This window comes from Giraffa tippelskirchi, chromosome 1 (assembly GCF_054371585.1).
Source record: "Giraffa tippelskirchi isolate mGirTip1 chromosome 1, T2T-mGirTip1v1.2.pri, whole genome shotgun sequence".
In the NCBI taxonomy this organism is placed as follows: domain Eukaryota; kingdom Metazoa; phylum Chordata; class Mammalia; order Artiodactyla; family Giraffidae; genus Giraffa; species Giraffa tippelskirchi.
The window spans coordinates 115,110,150-115,134,698 of NC_137275.1; the positions used below are offsets into that span (position 1 = coordinate 115,110,150).

Genomic DNA, 24,549 nt, shown 5'->3' on the forward strand with positions numbered 1-24,549 from the left:
GGACAGACTGAAGTCAAAAGGAGAAGAAGGAAGCAGAGGATGAGATGGTTGGATGGCATCACTGATTGAATGGACATGAACTTGGGTGAACTCTAGGAGATGGTGAAGGACACGGAGGCCTCATGTCCTAATGCTGCAGTCCATGGGCTCACAAAGATCACATACATACATATATATATATATATATATATGAATGATATATCTGATATATATATATATATCAGATTCTTTTCCCTTATAGGTTACTATAAAATATTGAGTTCTCTATGCTCTCTAGTTGGTCCTTGTTAATTATCTATTTTATATATAGTAGTGTGTATATGTTAATCCCAAAGTCCTGATATATCCAGTCTCTCTTTCCCCTTTGGTAAACATAAGTTTGTTTTCTAAGTCTAGCTTAAATATCTGAAAACAAGCCTCAATAAACCTAGGCATTACTTTTAGGCATCCAGAGAACTGTTCGCTTTTAAAATCTTCCAGAACAAAGTAAATCTAGTGTATGAGATTTCAAAAAAAAAAAAAGTATGTTGCAAAGAATTGCATACCTGAGTGATTAAGGCTGATGCACCTTGGGAGTATACACAAAGCACCTTAGGTTGATATCTGTCCCAGCTGAACCTCCCATTGTCTTTCATAGAAGCCTCCAAAGCAAGAAACCAAGCCACGTGACTGCATGTCCTTCTAATTACAATTGGCTCTGCCTGTGCAAACGCCTGAGCTTCTGCATGCTTCCCACTACGTGCACCTCAGCTGCCCGAGGAATCATGATGCTACAGCACATTAGGCATCATCACCACCCCACTCACTCCCAGCAGAAGGTTCCCTCTTATGTCCGGCCATGAGTGACCCAGCTCTAAATGCTATCCTGTGGTTCTTCTTTCCAGCACTATCTCTGGTACAAACTCTCAGTTTTGGTTTCCTTCAAAGCAGTACTAGTAACAAGACATTCAGTGCAAGTAGTGTATTTCAGACATCATTCCAAGAATCATAAATGAGGGATCTGGGCACATAAGACAGGAAAGGTAGAAAGTCAAGTTAAAGGTACATTTTAAAGTCCGTTTGGGGGGCTTGATTCTAATGGGAATCTTGTTGTAATTCGGTCCCTAATTCTGTCACTGTTTCCATTGTTTCCCCACCTGTTTGCCATGAAGTGATGGGACCGGATGCCATGATCTTAGTTTTTTGAATATTGAGTTTTAAGCCAACGTTTTCACTCTCCTCTTTCACTTTCATCAAGAGTCTCTTTAGTTCATGTTCCCTTTCTGCCATAAGGGTAGTGTCATCTGTGTATCTGAGGTGTTGATATTTCTCCTTGCAATCTTGATTCCAGCTTGTGCTTCATCCAGTCCAGCATTTCACATGATGTACTCTGAATATAAGTTAAATAAGCAAGGTGACAATATGCAGCCTTGATGTACTACTTTCCCAATTTTGAACTAGTCCGTTGTTCCATGTCCAGTTCTAACTGTTGCTTCTTGACCTGCATACAGATTTCTCAGAAGGTAAGTTAAGATACGTCCATCTCTTCAAGAATTTTCCAGTTTGTTGTGATCCACACCGTCAAGGGCTTTAGCGTAATCAGTGACGCAGAAGTAGATATTCTTCTAGAATACTCTTGCTTTTTCTATGATACAAGAGATGTTGCAATTTGATCTCTGGTTCCTCTGTCTTTTCTAAATCCAGCATGAATCTGGAAGTTCACCTTTCACATACTGTTGAAGCCTGGCCTGGAGAATTTTGAGCATTACTTTGCTAGCATGTGAGATGAGTGTAATTGTGCAGTAGTTTGAACATTCTTTGGCATTGCTTTTCTTTGGAATTGGAATGGAAACTGACCTTTTCCAGTCCTGTAGCCACTGCTAAGTTTTCCAGATTTGCTGGCTATTGAGTGCATCACTTTAACAGCAACATCTTTTAGGATTTGAAATAGCTCAGCTAGATTTCCATCACCTCCACTAGCTTTGTTTCTAGTTCTGCTTCCTAAGGCCCACTTAACTTCACACTCCAGGATATCTGGCTCTAGGTGAGTGATCACACCATCATGGTTATCTGTATCATTAAGATCTTTTTTGTAGAGTTCTTCTGTGTATTTTTGCCACCTCTTCCTAATATCTTCGGCTTCTGTTAGGTCCATACCATTTCTGTCCTTTATTGTGCCCATATTTGCATGAAATGTTCCCTCGGTATCTCTAATTTTCTTGAAGAGATCTCTGGTCTTTCCCATTCTATTATTTTCCTCTATTTGCATTGCTGACATAAGAAGGCTTTTTTATCTCTCCTTCTTATTCTTTGGAACTCTACATTAAGATGGATATATCTTTCCTTTTCTCCTTTGCCTTTCACTTCTCTTCTTTTCACAGCTATTTGTAAGGCCTCCTCAGACAACCGTTTGCCTTTTTGCATTTCTTCTTCTTGGCGATGTTTTCGATCACTGCCTCCTGTACAATGTTACAAACCTCCATCTATAGTTCTTCAGACACTCTATCAGATCTAATCCCTTGAGTCTATTTGTCTCTTCCACTCTATAATCGAAAGGGATTTGATTTAGCTCATACCTGAATGGTCTTGGGGTTTTCCCTACTTTCTTCAGTTTAAGTCTGAATTTTGCAATAAGAACTTCATGATCTGAGCCACAGTCATCTCCCGGTCTTTTTTTTGCTGACTGTATAGAGCTTCTCCATCTTTGGCTGCAAAGCATATAATCAATTTGATTTCCATATTGACCATCTGGTGATGTCCATGTGTAGAGTCATCTCTCATGTTGTTGGAAGAGTGTATCTGCTATGAATAATGTGTTCTCTTGGCAAAATTCTGTTAGCCTTTGGCCTGCTTCATTTTGTACTCCAAGTCCAAACTTGTCTGTCACTCTAGGTATCTCTTGACTTCCTACTTTTGCATTCCAGTCCCCTCTGATGAAAAGGACATCTTTTTTTAGTGTTAGTTCTAGATTTTACCATAATCAATTAAACAGAAGTAGACTTTTTTTTTTTTTAATTCTCTTGCTTTTTCTATGATCCAGCAGATGTTGCATCCGTTTGATCTCTGGTTCCTCTGACTTTTCTAAATCCAGGTTGTACATTTGCAAGTTCTTGGATCACATGCTGTTGAAGCCTAGCTTGAAGGATTTTTAGGATTACTTTGTTAGCATGTGAAATGAACGCATTTGTATGGTAGCTTAAACATTGTTTGGCATTGTCCTTCTTTGGAATTGGAATGAAAACTGATATTTTCCAGTTCTGTGGTCACTGCTGAGTTTTCCAAATTTGCTGGCATATTGAGTGCATCACTTTAACAGCATCACCTTATAAGATTTGAAATAGCTCAGCTGGAATTCCATCACCTCCACTAGTTTTCTTCATACTAATGCTTCCTAAGGTCCACTTGACTTCACATTTCAGGATGTCTGGCTCTAGGTGAGTGACAACACTATTGTGGTTATCTGGGTCATTAAGACCTTTGCTGTACAGTTCTTCTGTGTGTTCTTGCCACTTCTTCTTAATCTCTTCTTCTTCTATTAGTTTCTTGCTGTTTCTGTCCTTTATTTTGTCCATCTTTGCATGAAATGTTCCCTTGGTATCTCCAGTTTTCTTGAAGAGATCTCTAGTCTTTCCCATTCTATCATTTTCCCCTATTTGCATTGCTCATATAGGAAGGCCTTCTTATCTCTCCTTGTTATTCTTTGGAACTCTGCATTTAGTCAGCATATTTTTCCCTTTATCCTTTGCCTTTTGCTCCTCTTCTTTTCTCAGCTATCTGTAAGGACTCTTCAGACAACCATTTTGCCTTCTTGCATTTCTTCTTCTTGGGGATGGTTTTTGTCACTGCCTCCTGTACCATGTTGTGAACCTCCATCCATAGTTCATCAGGCACTCTGTCTATCAAATCTAATCCCTTGAATCTGTTTGTCACTTCCACTGTATAATCATAAAGGATTTTATTTATTTTATACTTGAATGGTCTTGTGGTTTTCCCTACTTTCTTCAATTTAAGCCTGAATTTGGCAATAAGACGTTCATGATCTGAGCCACAGTCAGCTCCCTATCTTGTTTTTGCTGACTGTATAAAGCTTCTCCATCTTTGGCTGCAAAGAATATAATCCATCTGATTTCAATATTTATAATCTGGTGATGTCCATATGTAGATTCATTTTTTTGTGTCATTGGAAAAGGGTAGTTGCTATGACTAGTGCATTCTCTTGTCAAAACTGTGTTGCCCTTCGCCAGGCTTCATTTTGTACTCCAGGCCAAACTTGCCTGTTACTCCAGGTATCTCTTGACTTCCTAAGATAGGTGATGATATATAGATAGATAGACAGTAAGTAGATAATTGACAGATGATGACAATAGGTAGATAGATTTTTATTTTTATGATGTATCCGTGTCACCCACATATTCCTATTTCTGAAGATGCATACTGTGTTTTGATATTTGATAAATGTCCTCTGATTTCATGTAGCTTTTTTAAAAGTATATTCCTAGATGTTTCCCCATGTTACTTTGTTCAGCTGATCTTTCAAATAATTTTATTATGTTTAAAAATAAAGCATCTAGTTGGAATGGTATTTCTCAAGATTCTTTTCTCCTCTTTCCCTATCCTATCTTGGATATATTGAATCCTAATTCTTCTGCCTGTTGATGATAAGTTCTGGACCTTCCATTTCTCAGCTGCCATAGTGAGCTTTCTAGTGCCCCAATTTAATCATTTCCATTTGCTGCTGACCATCTCTCAGTGACTTTCCATTTATTTAAGGCTACAATTCAAACATTTTAATGTGGCATGTGGGACATCTCTCCTCTCTTTTCTCCTGACTTTTATCAATTCCTATCTCACTCACCACCCTCCCTCCAACCATTACCAAACTTTCTGTGGTTCCTTGATCTCCTCACTCGGCTCTAACGCATGTTTCTCCCTGTTTGTTCTGCCTCCCCCACATCACCAACTCTGCCCTTTTGAGGTAAGCTGTCATCTCCTCTGGGGCACTTACTTTAAATCTCTGTTCCGCCTTGCATTTGGTACCCTTCCTTCACCAGAACTCACACTACCACACTCTCAGGATACCCTAGACTATATTAAAATCACGTCTTCACTTATACCTCTTTCCCACTAAATAAGAAGCCCTATCAGAATACCATCTGTTTCTTAATCCAAGAACTCACCGTCGTGTTTATTACTTGATAGATCCTTATTCATTTTTGCTGAGCAAATGAATCAAAAGTGACACAACCTGATATTTCATACCAATTAGCTGGTTAAATAGATTCCAGTCAATGTAGGTGGTGTCTTTGTTGGGTACAGGTAGTTTTGTGGGGAGGGGATCCTGGAAAGTGCATAATGCATGAGAAAAGTAAGACAGAGAAAGGGGAAATGCCAATAAAGAGTGTGTTGATGAGCTAGGGACAAGTGAGTTTTCGTCCAGCTTGGAACGTCTCTGAAAGTCACTTCAGAACTGCCCCTGGGAAGATGAAAAAGCAGGACATTTATGCTTTGACTCCAATCTGAGAGCTGTCCTCCAGCAGTTAACTTATTCCACACTCCCAGGCTATGCCCGTATGCAACCCAGCAAGTGCACGTGTTGCCAGGAAAAACCCAGGGCAGAGGATGCAAGTGAAAAGCAGTCTATAGGCAAGTGAACTCAAAGCAGGGTAAGGGTCCTGGGAGGCATGGCAGCAGCTGCTCCAGCAGGAGACACTGGCCCACTGAACATATATAAACTAAAACCAGATGTGAGATATTCAATGACTCCTGAGGGGCAACAAGAATGATTTTAGTTCTCTTCAAAATCCTGCAGCATTATAGACATAAATATGATTTGAGTCAGTATCATGGTGAAGCCAAAACCTCTCCAAAGGAAAGCTGTATCTTTCTTAATATTCTGTGCTATTATTTGTTGATAAATCACTTTCCCATTGCAGAACATGCATTTGCCCAGGTCTGTGAGGTTATGAAATGTGTTTTATCATGATCATGCCTATTTCAGGATCTTTGTCTGTGCAGTTTCATGGAATTGGCTTTAACATACCATTAAGTAGCCATGGATACCCTTTATGATGGTCATCATATTGTGATCACATTTATAGTCACATTGTCAATGGTTGGGAGTCACTTTGGGGTTGTGTTGCTGTTTTTGAAAGAGAATGGGGAGCAAACTTCGCATATGTAGACTTTATTCAGTGTCTGCTGTATGCAGGGATTCCTACTAAACTCATTTGGTGTATGTGGACTAAACAGTACACATTCTAACAAAATTTACTGCTTCAAGTACAGAAAAATGCTTATATTTTACAAAAACTGGTTATGCTTTTGATGGGTACAGGTATGAAGTTCATCTAAATTAAAAACTTGAAATGTTAGTTTTGACACAAATATTGAAGGAGATCACCGAACATGGACTGGTGTCCAAAGATGTCAAAGACGTTAAAAATACACAGTGTTCATAAGTTGATGGAAAAGACTCAGAAAATTAAAAGGTGAAAGTATGCAGATGTTACAAACAATAACTGTTAAAGAGGGTGTGGAGAAAAGGGAGCCCTCCTACACTGTTGGTGGAAATGTAAATTAGTGCAGCTACTATGTAAAATAGTATAGAAGTTCCCCCAAAAAACTAAAAATAGAGTTGCCATATGATCCAGTAACCCCACTCCTGGACATGTATCCAGACAAAATGCTAATTCAAAAAGATACATGGAGCTCTATTTTCAGAGCAGAACTATTCACAATAACCAAGACATGGAAACAGCCAAAATGTCCATTGACAGATAAACGGACAACAAAGTGTTATACACACTGGAATACTATTCAACCATAAAAAAGAATGAAATACATTGGTATACACAATAGACTAGTACTCAGCCATAAAAAAGAATGAAATACATTGGTATACACAATAGACTAGTACTCAGCCATAAAAAAGAATGAAATAATGCCATTTACAGCAATATGGATAGGCGGAGAGTTGATCATACTCAGTGAAGTAAATCTCTTTCCAGAAAGAGAAAAACAAATGCCATATGATATCACTTACATGTGAAACCTAAGATATGACACAAATGAAGTTATCCATGAAACAGAAGCCAGCTCACAGACATAGAGAACAGATCTGTGGTTGCCAAGAGGAGGAGGAAGGGTGGAAGAGGGAAGGACTGAGAGTCTGGGATTAACAGATGCAAACTATTATTTATAGATTGGATAAACAACAAGGTCCTACCATATAGTAGGGAACTATATTCAATATCCTACAATAAACCATAAAGGAAAAGAATTTTATGTAATATGAATCACTTTGCTGTACAGCAGAAATTAACACATTAAAAATCAACTATACTTCAATGTTTGTTTGTGTGGATCACACCCAACGTTGGACTGTGTGAATCACAACAAACTGTGGAAATTTTCTAAAGAGATGGGAATACCAGACCATCTTATCTGCCTCCTGAGAAATCTGTATGCAGGTCAAGAAGCAACAGTTAGAACTGGACATGGAACAATGGACTGGTTCTAAATTGAGAAAGGAGTACATCAAGACTGTATATTGTCACCCTGTTTATTTAACTTATATGCAAAGTACATCATGCATAATGTTGGCCTGGATGAAGCACAAGCTGGAATCAAGATTGCCAGGAGAAATATCAATAACCTCAAATACACAGATGACACCACCCTTATAGCAGAAAGTGAAGAGGAACTAAAGAGCCTCTTGATGAAAGTGAGAGTAGTGTGAAAAAGCTGACTTAAAACTCAAAATTTAAAAAACTAAGATCATGGCATCTGATTCCATCACTTCAAGGCAAATAGGTAGGCAAACAACAGAAACAGTAACAGACTTTATTTTTCTTGGCTCCAAAATCATTGCAGATGGTGATTGCAGCCATGAAGCTAAAAGACGCTTACTCCTTGGAAGGAAAGTTATGACCAACCTAGACAGCATGCTAAAAAGCAGAGACATTACCTTGCCAACAAAGGTCCATCTAGTCAAAGCTATGGTTTATCCAGTGGTCATGTATGGATATGAGAGTTGGACTATAAAGAAAGCTGAGTGCCGAAGAATTGATGCTTTTAAACTGTGGTGTAGGAGAAGACTCTTGAGAGTCCCTTGGACAGCAAGGAGATCCAACCAGTCCATCCTAAAGGAGATAAGTCCTGTGGTTCACGGGGTCGCAAAGAGTCGGACACGACTGAACGACTGAACTGAACTGATACTGAAGCTGAAGCTTCAATACTTAAGCCACCTAATGAAAAGAACTGACTCATTGGAAAAGACCCTGATGCTGGGAAAGATTGAAGGCAGGAGGAGAAGGCAACAACAGAGGATTGAGATGGTTGGATGCCATCACTGACTTGATGGACATGAGTTTGAGCAAGCTCTGGGGGTTGGTGATGGACAGGGAGGCCTGGTGTGCTATAGTCCATGGGGTGACAAAGAGTCAGACATGACTGAGAGACTGAACTGAACTGAACTGATAGTTCAATGTGTGTATTAGTCGGTCAGTCATGTATGACTCTTTGCAAACCCATGGACTGTAGACTGCCAGGCTCCTCTGTCCATGTGATTTTCCAGGCAAGAGTACTGGAGTGGGTTGCCATTCCCTCCTCAGGGGATCTTCCCGATCCAGGGATCAAACCCAGGTCTCCTGCATTGCAGGCAGATTCTTTACCACGGAGTCATCAGGGAAGACCCTATACCTCAAGAAAATAAACTTAATAAGACAAAGTGTGCAGATTAGTCTATTGGAACATGTAGAGGATGCCATGCTCCCCTGTGGGGACATGGCTTCTTCTGCCTCAAAATATTTTTAAACTATTCTTTAATAACTCCTACTTTCCTTTTTAGCTTAGCTGAGTATTACCCCTATATTAGTTTCCTATGACTGCTAAAACAAATTACCACACAAATGTATCATCCTGTAGTTTTAGAGGTCAGAAGTCAAACATGGGTCTCACGGGGCTACACTGCAAATGTCAGCAGGACTTCATTCCTTCTGGAGCCTGTAGAGGAGAGCTCATTTTCCAGCCTTTTCCCGCTTCTAGATGCTGCCTGCATGCCTCCATTCAGGTCCTCGTCCATCTATCTTCAGTGACAGAAGTGGAGCATCTCCCCTTCTCTCTGACCTCTGCTTCCATCCTTTCATCTTCTCTCTCTGACTCTAATGCTACCACCTCCCTCTTAGAAGGATCCTCATGCTTACACCTGGCCCACCTGGATAACGCAGGACCATCTCTCTATCTCAAGGTCCTTAACTTAATTAACTGTGCAAAGTCACTTTTGTTATGTGAGTAAACAGATTCACAAATTCCAGAAATTAAAATGTTGACATCTTGAGTAGGAGTAAGGGGCAGTATTATTCAGCCCTCCACACTTTCTCTTGAAGTTCTTCTAAACTTTTGAGTTAGAATTAGTTTATTTTCCTCTGGATCCCACAGTCAGGTATATTTATTGTTTTCTTTTTTTTTTTTTATCTTTTTTTAACTGAAGTATATTTGATGTTTCATGAGAAACGCTGGGCTGGAAAGAGCACAAGCTGGAATCAAGATTGCCGGGAGAAATATCAATAACCTCAGATATGCAGATGACACCACCCTTATGGTAGAAAGTGAATAGGAACTAAAAAGCCTCTTGATGAAAGTGAAAGAGGAGAGTGAAAAAGTTGGCTTAAAGCTCAACATTCAGAAAACTAAGATCATGGCATCCAGTCCCATCACTTCATGGCAAATAGATGGGGAACAGTGGAAACAGTGGCTGCCTTTATTTTTGGGGGCTCCAAAATCACTGCTGATGGTGAGTGCAGCCATGAAATTAAGACTGTTACTCCTTGGAAGGAAAGTTATGACCAACCTAGATAGCATATTAAAAATCAGAGACATTACTTTGCCAACAAAGGTCTGTCTAATCAAGGCTATGGTTTTTCCAGTAGTCATGTATGGATGTGAGAGTTGGACTATGAAGAAAGCTGAACACCGAACAATTGATGCTTTTGAACTGTGGTGTTAGAGAAGACTCTTGAGAGTCCCTTGGACTGCGGGGAGATCCAACCAGTCCATCCTAAAGGAAATCAGTCCTGGGTGTTCATTGGAAGGTCTGATGTTGAAGCTGAAACTCCAATACTTTGGCCACCTCATGCGAAGAGTTGACTCATTTGAAAAGACCCTGATGCTGGGAAGCATTGGGGGCAGGAGGAGAAGGGGACGACAGAGGATGAGATGGCTGGATGGCATCACCGACTCGATGGACATGGGTTTGGGTAAACTCCAGGAGTTGGTGATGGACAAGGAGGCCTGGCATGCTGTGGTTCATGGGGTCACAAAGAGTTGGACATGATGGAGCGACTGAACTGAACTGAACTGATATTTGATGTACAATATTATGTAAGCTACAGATGTACAGCATAGTGACTCACAATTTTTGAAAGTTACACTCCATTTATAGTTCTTATAAAATATTGGCTGTATTTCATGTGCTGTGCAGTATATTCTTGCCACTTATTATTTTTTACGTAACAGCTTGTACTTGTTAATCCCATACTCTTATTTTGTCCCTTCCCTGTTCCCTCCCCCACTGGTAACCACTAGTTTGTTTCCTATATCTGTGAGTCTGTTTATTTTTTGTTATATTCGCTAGTTTGTTAGATTATACATTTCTAAGAATTTGTCCATTTCTTCTAGGTTGTCCATTTTATAAGCATGAGGTTGTTCATAGTAGTCTCTAATGATCCTCTGTATTTCTGTGGTGCTGATTGTAGTTTTACTTTTCCCTCTCTGATTTTATTGATTTGTGCCCTCTCTCTTTTTTTCTTGATGATCCTGGCTAAAGGTTTATCAATTTTGAAAAGATTTCAAAGAACCAGCTCTAAGTTTAATCTTTTCTATGTTTTTTTAAGTCTCTAGTTCATTTATTTCTGCTCTGATCTTTATTATATCTTTCCTCCTGCCAACTTTGGGTTTCGCTTGTTCTTCCTTTTCTAGTTCCTTTAGGTGTAAAGATAAGTTGTTTATTTGAGATTTTTTAATTGTTTCCCTAGGTAAGCTTATATTGCAATAAACTTTTTCTTAGAAGTATCTTTGCTGAGTTGCATAGATTGTTTCCATTTTCATTTGCCTCCAGGTATTTTTTTATATCTTCTTTGATTTCTTCAGTGACACATTGGTTGTTCAGTAGCATATTGTGCAGCTTTCACACGCTTATGCTTTTTTGCAGCTTTTTTCTTATAGTTGATTTATATGTACCTATCTTTAATATGGGGATTTTTAGAACTTTGAAATTTGGGGTTAATCTTACTACCTTTACTGTTATTTTTCTTGCTGGCAGTTTCATCTGTGCAGTGAGACTGGTCTAAATCTGGGCCTTGAACTCCCTGGGTTGCCTCTGTGTAAAGGAGGGTGGTGCCTTATGAGCATATCAAGGGGCAGAATTTCTCACATGAAGCTCTGCTCTACCATCTGCCAGCAAGGAGCAGCAGTGATTTCTCAATTTCCTCCTCTGTAACATGGAAACAATTACAGTATGTGCCACATGTGATTCTTGTACTAATGAATGAACACAGGAAAATTACTTAGCACTGTGACTGGCATATAATATTCCCTCAAAACTATTAGTTATTATTATTCCCCATTTGTGAGATTATTATAAGGATTAAACAGATGGCGGATAAACCACAGTACCATGCCTGGCACACAGTAAATTCTTCACACAGTCTAGTTTTTTGTTTATTATCATCACATGTACTAAATACAATGGTTAGAAAATTCAAAGTAGTGAAGAAAATGCTGTGTTTCAAACATAGGAGTCTCAAGAAATAGACTGAAATTTATGCCAATCTGCATAATTTCAGGCTTTCTTATTCTCAGGCTTAGTCTGGTCATAAAGGTAAAAGTTATGAAGGTTAATAATGTTATGATGGATAGATTTTTATTAGCCTCCATAATGAAATAATAATAATCACTGCAGGCTTTTAAATATCACAAAGTGTTTTTAAATATATCATCTCATGAGGCCTTAAAGTGATTTAATGTTAACTTCAGGCAGTACCTAGCAATCTAATGGCTATTTGATTATTGAAGCTTCCTGAGTTAGTATCATCTTTGTCACATAATAGCCGTCGTGTCCTTTATATCACAGGCTATTCAAGAGGTACACATTTGTTTCCAAGGCAAATTGAGCCATTCCACTCAAAAGTTTACAGTAAATAGAATAGAAACTTGTGGAATCATCTTCCTCTATCACAAATGAAGCAATAGCAAAGTGGTACAGCATCTCAGCTGTTCCAAGTTCCTCAAATCAGTTTTACTTTTGCAAAACCTGCCCTCTGACTTCCTATATCCTGTGAGCTGCCTCACAAACAACATGACCGGCAGCCACGTTTGTTGTAATTTTTTAAATATGTGGAAAAAAAGCAAGATATCGACCATGTATTACCTTAACCAAGATGCCAAATTGTCTAACTTGTTTCTCCAGGCAAGCAGTCCAACAACTGGGACAGCTCCCAGGAGCCAGTCAAGGTTGTCTGTCTGTCCATCCACTCAGGACATCTGCAGGTAAGTGTGCAGCAAACAAGCCTGTTTGGTGTTTTTAGACCAGTGTTTTGTACTCTTGTTGTATATGATGAGACTGTATGACTCTTGGTGCTGTCTTATCTTGTCTGTGGATAATTTATATCAGCCTGATTTTTGTTTTCCTTTAGTGCATTTCCCTCATTTGATCTTTGTTTGCCAACTTTGGGTCCATGCTGTCATTTTCATCTCTCTCTCTTTCTGTTTCCAATGGCTGTCCTCTCCTTTCCCATTTCCATGGCTTTCCTCCCCATCCCAATCCCTCATCCTTTGCCTGCTGCTTTGTTCAGATCTGCCATCTCACATGACATGTCAGGAGCCTCACTTGAGCACAGCACCGCTGTCACAGTGCTGAGCCCTGCTAGGCAGGAGCCTGGTAAAAAATCAGTAACACAGAAGCCTAGGAGGAGGAGGCGGGCCACTCAGAGGTACGAGCATGCCCAAGGACAGGGGAAAGGGAGAAGCGACTTTCACCTCCACGTCCCCAGCCCCCGATGCAGTGAGACTGACACAGATTCTTCAGACTCATCTTCCACCCATGAGAGTCATTGGATTCAGGCAAAAAGAAGAGCCCAAGTGAAGTTCCGCCTGTCGCGGAGAAGAAGGAGAAGTAAGAAACCAAGCAGAAACCTGGGTGAGTCTTCTGCTCCTAATGAAATCAATCCAGTACACTCGGGATACGGAGATAAAAAGCACGCGGAGCTGACCAGCTGTGAGAGATGCTCTTTAAACCTGCACGGAGCAAAAGGTACAAAGTATAAAGGATACGATGCCTACCTGTCGAGAGGGTCCTCTGAGAGTAAAAGACCCTCAAGGAAGCAACAGGAGAGCAGAGGTGGGGACCGCCACGGGGATCCTCAACTCTTACATCGGTGTGGGCAAAATGAAACAACAATCAAGAGATTTTCAGGGACAGATTCCAGCACTGACATGCTGGCGGTCGAAGGTGGCAAGTCTGCTGGTGATGCGGGTTTCCAGGAGCCTCTTGCCACGGACCATGACAAGTCTGATCATTTACACACATGCAGGTCAGTCTCTCCAGAGAAAGATTTGATGCCCCCCAAATATACTTCCTCCCACTGTGAGTTACATGTGTGTGTGTCCCCTGCCCTCAAAACATAACATTTATCCATACTGTTATTTGTCCGATTGTATATAAGGTGATAAAATGAACAAAGGGTTGGGGAGAATGACGCACAAGTATCCGTGGGTTTGAAAGCTGTTTCAAAATAGTTAGATTTCCCCTTCTCCCTTCTTTTAACTGAAAGATGATTTATCCTGGTCAAAGAATTGACAAATCGAGTCCTGTCCCCTCTCTCAGTAAAGACAAGAATTGTGGAGGAAACATGAATGAGAGTGTGAAATCTTAGTGCAAATCTGGTGAACTTTTAGCGCCCTGACAGAGGATATTCAAGGCTTGGGGGGATTAACGTCAGATTTTTGTATCAGAAAAGTCTCCTCTGCAGTTGGTGCCAATTTGTTCTCCAGTTGTCTGACTCAGCAGGTAACTCAAGACTGAAAGGACAGAGACAGATCACAGATGCACCAGCAGGGTTGCTGGGACCTTCTGAGAAGGAGACCACATTAATTTTGGTGATAACCATGTACCAAAATGTTTCAGTGTGTAGACAATTCATATTAGTATCTATGAGACTACTTGCTTGGACTTTTTACCCAATTGGATACAATTTTCAGAATAATTTAAAGTTTAAAAAAAATGATGTGACTACCCAGGCTAGTTTGCACCAATGAGACAGTTTGAAACAAAACAAATATTTTGAATGTTCCTATTACCCAATCATTTAAGTTACTTGGGTTCTGTTCGGGAGCAAGTCAAGTTTTTTTTTGGTTGGTTGGTTGGTTTTTTTTTTGTTTTTTTGTTTTTTTGCATATGCTTGGTTTGGGGGCTTGATTTTATAAAAGTTGTACTTTATAAAACGTGTGTGTGTTTTCATGTGAGTCACATGACCCAGAGAAAGCTTCCTATGTTCATTTAGGGCAGGACAAGAAGGAGAATTAATCTCTGGATGTAAATAATATTATAATGGCTTGTTTCTGTGAAAATTTTATGGGTCTTTCAAAAAATGCTCATTTACTTATTCACTCAGGCATTTATTGATTACAATGCATCAGGCTTTTATTGCAGGCATTTGACATCTGAGAGCTTACTGTCTGGTGGAGATGGACACAAACTATTTCACATTTAATTGCAGTTGTGATAAGGGATGTAGGAGTGTATAACGAGGAAAGTAGATCTGTGCTGGGAGAGCACAGAAGGACTGTCTTAAGGAAGTGACGAACTGCCTGTGACCCAGGCATGACGGGAACTAACCGAGGAAGGAACAGGGGACAGTGTGCAGACAGCATGCCGCTGGGGTCTGGGGAACCGAAAGCTGCTGCTACTGCCGGGGTATGGAGAGGGAGGGGCACTGGTGGGGATGAGGTCAGAGAGGTGGGGAGGGCCATGCAAAGCACGCTAAGGGAGGTAAACGAGAAGTGACACCGTTTGACCTATATACTGATGCAAGCAAGTTTCTTGTAATCTTTTGACTATGATTTAAGTGTGGCTTCAGTACAATGTCTGGGGACAGAATAAAACACTATTTCTAGTATAGACTAAGAACTCCCTACTAGCAAACATCTGTGGTCATTCCCCAAATCTACTTCCAATGTAATTTAATGAAAGACAGTTAAAGAAGCTAGTTGTAGACTTAACAGTCATTGGAGAAAAAGGAACGCTTGTAATTAGAGTCTTAGTGGCTGGTTCTCCAAAGTTAAAAGCACTGCTCTGGAGAAAAAGAATATTTAACATAGACTCCTCTTAATGAAGTAAGATCAATGGGCCTATACTTATTTCTTGCTGTGGGTTATTGTCAAAATACACCCACTAAGCAAATCCTATGGGCCATATATTATACTGGGAGCTGAGGATAAAAAGTGACAGAAAGACTTGATTCTTCACTTAAGTGGCCTATTAACTAGTGACAGAAGTTGAATGTACCCTTGAAAAGATGAAAGTTCAAGATGGTGAGTTTTAGAAGGGTAATACTGCAGGAATTTGAAAAAATGGAAATTGCTGGGATCTGCCACAACCTGGGAACCCCATAAGAGCTGGGGTTGGGACTGAGGAAAGGAGAAGTAGCCTGGCAGAGAGGCCTGGTGGGCATCCGGGCCCTCGGGCCAGGGTGGGCAGGATCCCCTCAGGTGGGCAGGATCTCCCCACCGCCAGGTCATCAGGAGCAACTGAACGCTTGGCATTGGTAAGGGCAGACCCTACAAGAGTCAAGGATGACTCCAGATCTTGGGACTTGGAAGGTAGTAAAAGCTGGTGCTTCTGACAAAAACAGAAGAGGCCAGCTAAACTGGGAAAGACAATGAGCTCAATTATAGGCAGGCTGTTTGTGGTAGCCCTGGATCAGCTATTGAGCAGACAGCATGAGTCACATCACTGAAATGTGGGAGGGCAGTCCAGGCTCAGGCTGATCGTTCTTTCAAGCATTAGTGAACTATACACAGACTGACATTAAATAGTTGCATATTTCCATTGGTCATTCACGTGATGTCTGAGCACAGGACAATCACACCAAGATATTAGCGGTGAAAATCTTCTCAAGGCCAGAGAAGATCTGGGTACTATTCTCAGGGGGGTGACTGAGATGCTTGGAAAGTGAATGACATCTCTAAAGGCTGTAGATGGACCAGCTTGAGCACCAGGGTCCCTATGTAGGGGAGGAAGATGAACTTGCCCTCCTGCAACTTCAGACGTGAACAAGCAGGACCTGTCTCAGCCAGAACCACAAAGCAGAAGCAGCTTCTAAGCTCCTTCTTCCTTGTTTCTTCCTGGTATCTAGTCCCACAAGGACACTCTACCCGCTCTACCTACCCTCATCAAAGCCTCATGCAGAGACAGTGTCTCTATTAGTATCCTACAACTTAGAGGAAATTTAAATCATCATGCCATCATACCCACACTTGTGGAATGGGAAAGATTTTGCCTTTTTTATAAAGAAAATTTACATTAAAATATTATGTTAGCTTATGCTTGAAACTTTTCAATAGCCTCTTAGTTGCCGTCTGTGGTGAGTTCAAAATCTTTAATAGAATTTACAAGGATCTGATTGATCTGTCAGACCAGCCTCCTCAGCTTCAACAGCATTGTTAACAATGACCTACTCATGCTGGTCTGTCTTCAGGTCTCTGAAAGAGCCAGGCTCTCATCTTTCAGGAACGCCTTCATATTATCTGATCTTCACTTCACCAGATTAATTCTAATCATTTTTTCTTAATTTAGATGTCATTCCTCTGGGGAAAACTTTGTGATTCCCTAACCAACACTCAGGTCCCCTTCACTTCCATATCATCTTTTAAAACTTTTATTGAAATATTGTTCATTTATTATATTGTATGGTGTGCAGAATAGTAATTCAGTCAACATATCATAATTTTTTTAATTAATTTATTTTTTATTGGAGGATAATTGCTTTACAGAATTTTGTTGTTTTCTGTCAAACACCAGCATGAATCAGCCATAGGTATACACATATATCTTACCTTTTGAACCTCCTTCCCATCTCCCTCCCCATCTCACCCCTCTAGGTTGATACAGAGTCCCTGTTTGCTTCCGAGCCATACAGCAAATTCCCGTTGGCTATCTATTTTACATATGGTAATGTAAGTTTCCAGGTTACTCTTTCTGTATATCTCACCCTCTTCTCCCCTCTCCCCATGTCCATAAGTCTATTCTCTATGTCTATTTGTCTATTGCTGCCCTGTAAGTAAATTCTTCAGAACCATTTTTCTAAATTCCATTTATGTGTGTTAGAATATGATATTTATCTTTCTCTTTCTGACTCACTTCACTCTGTATAATAGGTTCTAGGTTCACCCACCTCATTAGAACTGACTCAAAGGTGTTCCTTTTTATTGTTGAGTAATATTCCATTGTGTATATGTACCACAACTTCTTTATCCATTCATGTGTTCATGGACATGTAGGTTGTTTCCATGTTCTAGCTACTGTAAATAGTGCTGCAATGAACACTGGGATACATATGTCTTTTTAAATTTTTGTTTCCCCAGGGTATATGCCTAGGAGTGGGATTGATGGGTCATTTGGTGGTTTTATTCTTAGTTTTTTAAGGAATCTCCATACTGTCTTCCATAGTGGCTGTATCAATTTACATCCCCATCAACTGCAAGAGTATTCCCTTTTCTCCACACCCTTTCCAGAATTTGTTGTTTGTAGACTTTTTCATGATGGCTATTCTGACTGGTGTGAGGTGATATCTCATTGTAGTTTTGATTTGCATTTCTCTCATAATGAATGATGTTTAGCATCTTTTCATGTGTTTGTTAGCCATCTGTATGTCTTCTTTGGATAAATGTCTGTTTAGGTCTTCTTCCAACTTTTTCATTGGGTTGTTTTTCTGGTATTGAGTTGTATGATCTGCTTGTATATTTTGGAAATTAATCCTTTGTCAATTGTTTCATTTGCTATTATTTTTTCCCATTCTGAGGGTTGTCTTTCACCTTGCTTATAGTTTCCTTTGCTCTGCAAAAGCTTTTAAGTTTAATCAGGTCCCATTTGTTTACTTTTGTTTTTATTTCCATTACTCTAGGGAAGTGGGTCATAGAGGATCTTGCTTTGATTTATGTCATTGAGTATTCTGCCTTTGTTTTCCTCTAAGAGTTTTATAGTTTCTGGTCTTACATTTAGGTCTTTAATCCATTCTGAGTTTATTTTTGTGTATAGTGTTAGGAAGTGTTTTAATTTCATTCTTTTACATGTAGCTGTCCAGTTTTTCCATCACCATTTATTGAAGAGGCTATCTTTGCCCAATTGTATATTCTTGCCTCCTTTGTCAAAAATAAGGTACCCATAGGTGCATGGGTTTATTTCTGGGCTTTCTATCTTGTTCTGTTGGTCTATATTTCTGTTTTTGTTCCGGTACCATACTGTCTTGATGACTGTAGTTTTGTAGTATAATCTGAAGTCAAGGAAGGTTGATTCCTCCAGCTCCTTTCTTCTCTCTCAAGACTGCTTTGGCTATTCAGGGTCTTTTGTGTTTCCATATGACTTGTGAAATATTTTGTTCTAGTTCTGTGAAAAATGTCATTGGTAATTTGATAGGGATCACATTGAATCTGTAGATTGCATTTGGTAATATAGGCATATTCACAATACTGATTCTTCCTACCCAGGAACATGGAATGTCTCTCAATCTGTTTATGTCATCTTTGATTTCTTTCACTACTATCTTTTAATTTTCTGTGTACAGGTCTTTTGTCTCCTTCAGTTCAGTTCAGTTCAGTTCAGTTCAGTTCAGTCGCTCAGTCGTATCCAACTCTTTGCCACCCCATGACTCACAGCATGCCAGGCCTCCCTGTCCATCACCAACTCCCGGAGTCTACTCAAACCCATGTCCATCGAGTTGGTGAGGTCATCCAGCCATCTCATCCTCTGTCATCCCCTTCTCCTCCTGCCCCCAATCCTTTGCAGCATTAGGGTCTTTTCCAATGAGTCAACTCTTCGCATGAGGGGGCCAAAGTATTGGAGTTTCAGCTTCAACATCAGTCCTTCCAATGAACACCCAGGACTGATCTCCTTTAGGATGGGCTGGTTGGATCTCCTTGCAGTCCAAGGGACTCTCAAGAGTCTTCTCCAACACCACAGTTCAAAAGCATCAATTCTGCGGCGCTCAGCTTTCTTCACGGTCCAACTCTCACATCCATACATGACTACTGGAAAAACCATAGCCTTGACTAGACAGACCTTTGTTGGCAGAGTAATGTCTCTGTTCTTCAATATGCTATCTAGGTTGGTCGAGTCTTTTAATTTCATGGCTGCAATCACCATCAGCAGTGATTTTAGAACCCAAAAAAATAAAGTCTGACGCTGTTTCCACTGTTTCCCCATCTATTTCCCATGAAGTGATAGGACCAGATGCCATGATCTTAGTTTTCTGAATGTTGAGCTTTAAGCCAACTTTTTCACTCTCCTCTTTCACTTTCATCAAGAGGTTCTTTAGTTCTTCTGCACATTCTGCCATAAGGGTGGTGTTATCTGCTTATCTGAAGTTACTGATATTTCTCCCGGCAATCTTGATTCCAGTTTGTGTTTCTTCCAGCCCAGCATTTCTCATGATGTACTCTGCATATAAGTTAAATAAGCAGGGTGACAATATACAGCCTTGACGTACTCCTTTTCCTCTTTGGAACCAGTCTGTTGTTCCATGTCTAGTTCTAACTGTTGCTTCCTGACCTGCATACAGGTTTCTCAAGAGACAGGTCAGATGGTCTGGTATTCCCATCTCTTTCAGAATTTTCCACAGTTTATTGTGATCCACACAGTCAAAGGCTTTGGCATAGTCAATAAAGCAGAAATAGATGTTTTTCTGGAACTCTCTTGCTTTTCCGATGATCCACCAGATATGGGCAATTTGATCTCTGGTTCCTCTGCCATTTCTAAAACCAGCTTGAACATCTGGAAGTTCATGGTTCACATATTGTTGAAGCCTGGCTTGAAGAATTTTGAGCATTACTTTACTAGCATGTGAGATGAGTGCAATTGTGCGGTAGTTTGAGCATTCTTTGGCATTGCCTTTCTTTGGGATTGGAATGAAAACTGACTTTTTCCAGTCCTGTGGCCACTGCTGAGTTTTCCAGATTTACTGGCATATTGAGTGCAGCATTTTCACAGCATCATCTTTTAGATTTGAAATAGCTCAACTGGAATTCCATCACCTCCACTAGCTTTGTTCATAGTGATGCTTTCCAAGGCCCACTTGACTTCACATTCCAGGATGTCTGGCTCTAGGTGAGTGATCACACCATCGTGATTACCTGGGTCGTGAAGATTTTTTTTGTACAGTTCTTCTGTGTATTCTTGCCACATCTTCTTAATATCTTCTGCTTCTGTTAGGTCCATACCATTTCTGTCCTTTATCGAGCCTATCTTTGCATGAAATGTTCCCTTGGTATCTCTAATTTTCTTGAAGAGATCTCTAGTCTTTCCCATTCTGTTGTTTTCCTCTATTTCTTTGCATTGATAGCTGAAGAAGGCTTTCTTATCTCTCCTTGCTATTCTTTGGAACTCTGCATTCAAATTGGAATATCTTTCCTTTTCTGCTTTGCTTTTCACTTCTCTTCTTTTCCCAGCTATTTGTAAGGCCTCCTCGGACTGCCATTTTGCTTTTTTGCATTTCTTTTCCATGGAGATGGTCTTGATCCCTGTCTCCTATACAATGTCACAAACCTCTGTCCATAGTTCATCAGGCACTCTGTCTATCAGATCTAGTCCCTGAAATCTATTTGTCACTTCTGCTTTGTCTCCTTAGGTAAGTTTATTGCTAGATATTCAATTCTTTTTATTCCAATGGTGAATGGAATTGATTTCTTAATTTCTATTTCTGATTTTTCATTGTTACTGTATAGAAATGCTAGTGATATCTGTGTATTGATTTTGTACCCTGCAACTTTGATAAATTCACTGATAAGTTCTTATAATTTTCTGATACTATCTTTAGGGTTTTCTATGTACAGTATCATGTCATCTGCAAACAGTGAGAGGTTTATTTTTTTTTTTTCCCCAACTGGTTTCCTTTTATTTCTTTTTATTCTCTGATTGCTGTAGTTAGGACTTCCAGAAGTATGTTGAATAATAGTGGTGAAAGTGGACACCCTTGTCTTGTTCCTTATCTTAGGGGGAATGCTTTCAGTTTTTCACCATTGAGAATAATGTTTGCTGTAGGCTTATCATATATGGCCTTTACTATGTTGAGGTAGGTTCCTTCTATGCCCATTTTTTGAAGAGTTATAAGCATAGATGGGTGCTAAATTTTGTCAAAGGCTTTTTCTGCATCTATTGAGATTTTTGTATGGTGTTTATCTTTCAATTTGTTAATATGGTGTATCACATTGATCGATTTGCGTATATTGAAGAATTCTTGCATCTCTGTAATAAACCCAACTTGATCATGGTGTATGAGCTTTTTGATGTGTTGCTAAATTCTGTTTGCTAAAATTTTATTGAGGATTTTCGCATCTATGTTCATCAGTGATATTGGCCTGTAGTTTTCTTTTTGTGTGTTATCTTTGTCAGATTTTGGTATTAGGATGATGGACGCCTAATAGAATGAGCTTAGAAGTATTCCTTCCTCTGAAATTTTTTGAAAGAGTTTTAGAAGGATAGGCATTAGCTCTTCTCTAAATGTTTGATAGAATTTTCCTGTGAAGCCTTCTGGTACTGGGCTTTTGTTTTCTGGGATATTTTTTATCACAACTTCAATTTAAGTGCTTTTATTTGGGTTGTTCATAATTTCTATTTCTTCCTGGTTCAGTCTTGGAAGATTGAACTTTTCTAAGAATCTGTCCATTTCTTCCAGGTTATCCACTTTATTGCCAGATAGTTGTTCATAATGTCTCTTATAATCCTTTGTATTTCTGCATTGTCTGTTGTAACCTCCCCTTTTTCATTTCTAATTTTGCTGATTTGATTCTTCTCTCTTTTTTTGATGAGTCTAGCCAAAGGTTTCTCAATTTTGTTTATCTTCTCAAATAACCAGCTTTTAGTTTTACTAATCTTTACTATTGTTTCTTTCATTTCGTTTTCACTTATTTCTGCTTGGATCTTTATGATTTCTTTCCTTCTGCTAATTTAGGGGGTTTTTTTAATCTTATTTTTCCAATTGTTTTAGGTGTAAATTTGGATTTTCTATTCGACATTTTTATTATTCCTTGAGGTAGGATTGTATTGCTATAAACTTCCCTCTTAGAACTGCTTTTGCTGCATCCCATAGGTTTTGAGTTGTCGTATTTTCATTATCATTTTTTTCTAGAAATTTTTTTGATTTCCCTTTTGATTTCTTCAGTAACCTATTGGTTATTTAGAAATGTATTGCTTAATGTCCATGTGTTTGTGTTTCTTACAGTTTTTCTTGTAATTGACATCTAGTCTCATGGCGTGTAGTCAGAAAAGATGCTTGATATGATTTCAATTTTCTTAAATTTACTGAGGTTTGATTTGTGACCCAAGATGTGGTCTATCCTGGATAATGTTCCATGTGCACTTGAGAAGAAGGTGTATTCTTCTGCATTTGGGTGGAATGTCCTGAAGATATCAATGAGATCTATCTTATCAAATGTATCATTTAAGACTTGTGTTTCCTTTTTAATTTTCTGTTTTGATGATCTGCCCATTGGTGTGAGTGGAGTGTTAAAGGCTCCTATTATTATTGCACTACCATCAATTTCTCCTTTTATGTCTGTTAGTGTTTGTCTTATGTATTGAGGTGCTCCTATGTTGGGTGCATAGATATTTACAATTGTTATGGCTTCCTCTTGGACTGATCCCTTGTTTACTATGTAGTATCCTTCCTTATCTCTTGTAATCTTCTTTATTTTAAGATCTATTTTTTCTGATATGAGAATTGCTACTCCAGCTTTCTTTTGCTTCCCATTTGCATGGAATATATTTTTGCATCCTCTCACTTTCAGTCTGTATGTATCTTTAGATCTGAAGTGGGTTTCTTGTAGACAGCATATATGTAGGTCTTGTTTTTGTATCCATTCAGCCAGACTGTGTCTTTTGATTGGAGCATTTAATCCATTTACATTTAAAGTAATATTGATACTTATATTCCTATTGCCATTTTCTTAATTGTTTGGAGTTGATTTCATAGATCTTTTTCCTTCTCTTGTATCTCTTGACTATATAAGTCCCTTTAACATTTATTGTAAAGCTGGTTTGGTGGTACTGAACTCTCTTTAACTTTTGCTTGTCTGAAAAACTTTTTATTTCTCCATCATTTTTGAATGAGATTCTTGCTGGATACAATAATCTTGGTTGTAGATTTTTCCCTTTCAGCACTTTAAATATATCCTGCCATTCCCTTCTGGCCTGCAGAATTTCTGCTGAAAGATCAGCTGTTAAACATACAGGGTTTCCCTTCTATGTTACTTGTTGCTTTTGCCTAGTTCCTTTTAATATTCTTTCTTTGTGTTTAGTCTTCGTTAGTTTGATTAGTATGTGTCTTGGTGTGTTTCTCCTTGGGTTTATCCTATATGGGATTCTGTACCTCTTGGACTTGATTGACTATTTCATCTTCCATTTTAGGGAAATTTTCAACTACAATCTCTTCAAAACTTTTCTCATACCCTTTCTTTTTCTCTTCTTCTTCTGGGACCCCTATAATTTGAATGTTAGTGTATTTGATATTGTCCCAGAGATCTCTGAGACCATCATCAATTCTTTTCATTCTTTTTACTTTATTCTGCTCTTCAGAAGTTACTTCCACCGTTCTATCTTCCAGCTCACTGATTTGTTATTCTGCTTCAGATACTCTGCTATTGATTCCTTCTGAGTATTTTTAATTTCAGTAAGTGTGTTGCTTATCTCTGTATGTTTATTCTTTAATTCTTCTAGATCTTTGTTAATTGAGTCTTGCTTTTTCTCCATTTTGTTTTCAATGTTTTTGATCATTTTTACTATCATTATTCTAGATTCTTTTTCAGGTAGTTTGCCTATTTCCTCTTCATTTATTTGGACTTCTGTGTTTCTAATTTGTTCCTTCATTTGTGTAGTACTTCTCTGCCTTTTCATTGGTTTTTTTTTTTTTTTAAACTTATTGTGTTTGAGGTCTCCTTTTCCCAGGCTTCAGGGTTAAATTCTTTCTTCCTTTTGGTTTCTGCCCTCCTAAGGTTGGTCTAGTGGTTTGTGTAAACTTCATATAGGGTGATATTTGTGCTGAGTTTGTTTGTTTGTTTTTCCTCTGATGGGCAAGGCTGACTGAGGTGGTAATCTTGTCTGCTGATGATTGAGTTTGTATTTTTGTTTTGTTTAGATGAGGTGTCCTGCACAGGGTTCTACTGGTGGTTGGGTGATGTTGAGTCTTGTATTCCAGTGGTTTCCTTTGTGTGAGTTCACACTATTCGATACTCCCTAGGGTTAGTTCTCTGGTAGCCTAGGATCTTGAAGTCTGATCATACTCCAAAGATTCAGGACTTGATCTC

The 24,549-nt window shown here is 39.2% G+C and overlaps 1 protein-coding gene across 3 annotated transcripts in view; it reads left to right on the top strand.

The window, feature by feature from the left end:
• The window catches only part of MARCHF1 (membrane associated ring-CH-type finger 1), a 444,124-nt gene that overhangs the window by 298,854 nt on the left and 120,721 nt on the right, over window positions 1–24,549 (top strand). For 2 of the 3 annotated variants that reach the window (XM_081563691.1, XM_081563751.1), the window contains 2 exons: window positions 12,446–12,525; window positions 12,831–13,568. In XM_081563691.1, coding sequence (XP_081419817.1) covers window positions 12,446–12,525; window positions 12,831–13,568 — 818 coding nt within the window. The remainder of the gene's footprint in view (window positions 1–12,445; window positions 12,526–12,830; window positions 13,569–24,549) is intronic. The other variant, XM_081563818.1, reaches the window with a different exon arrangement.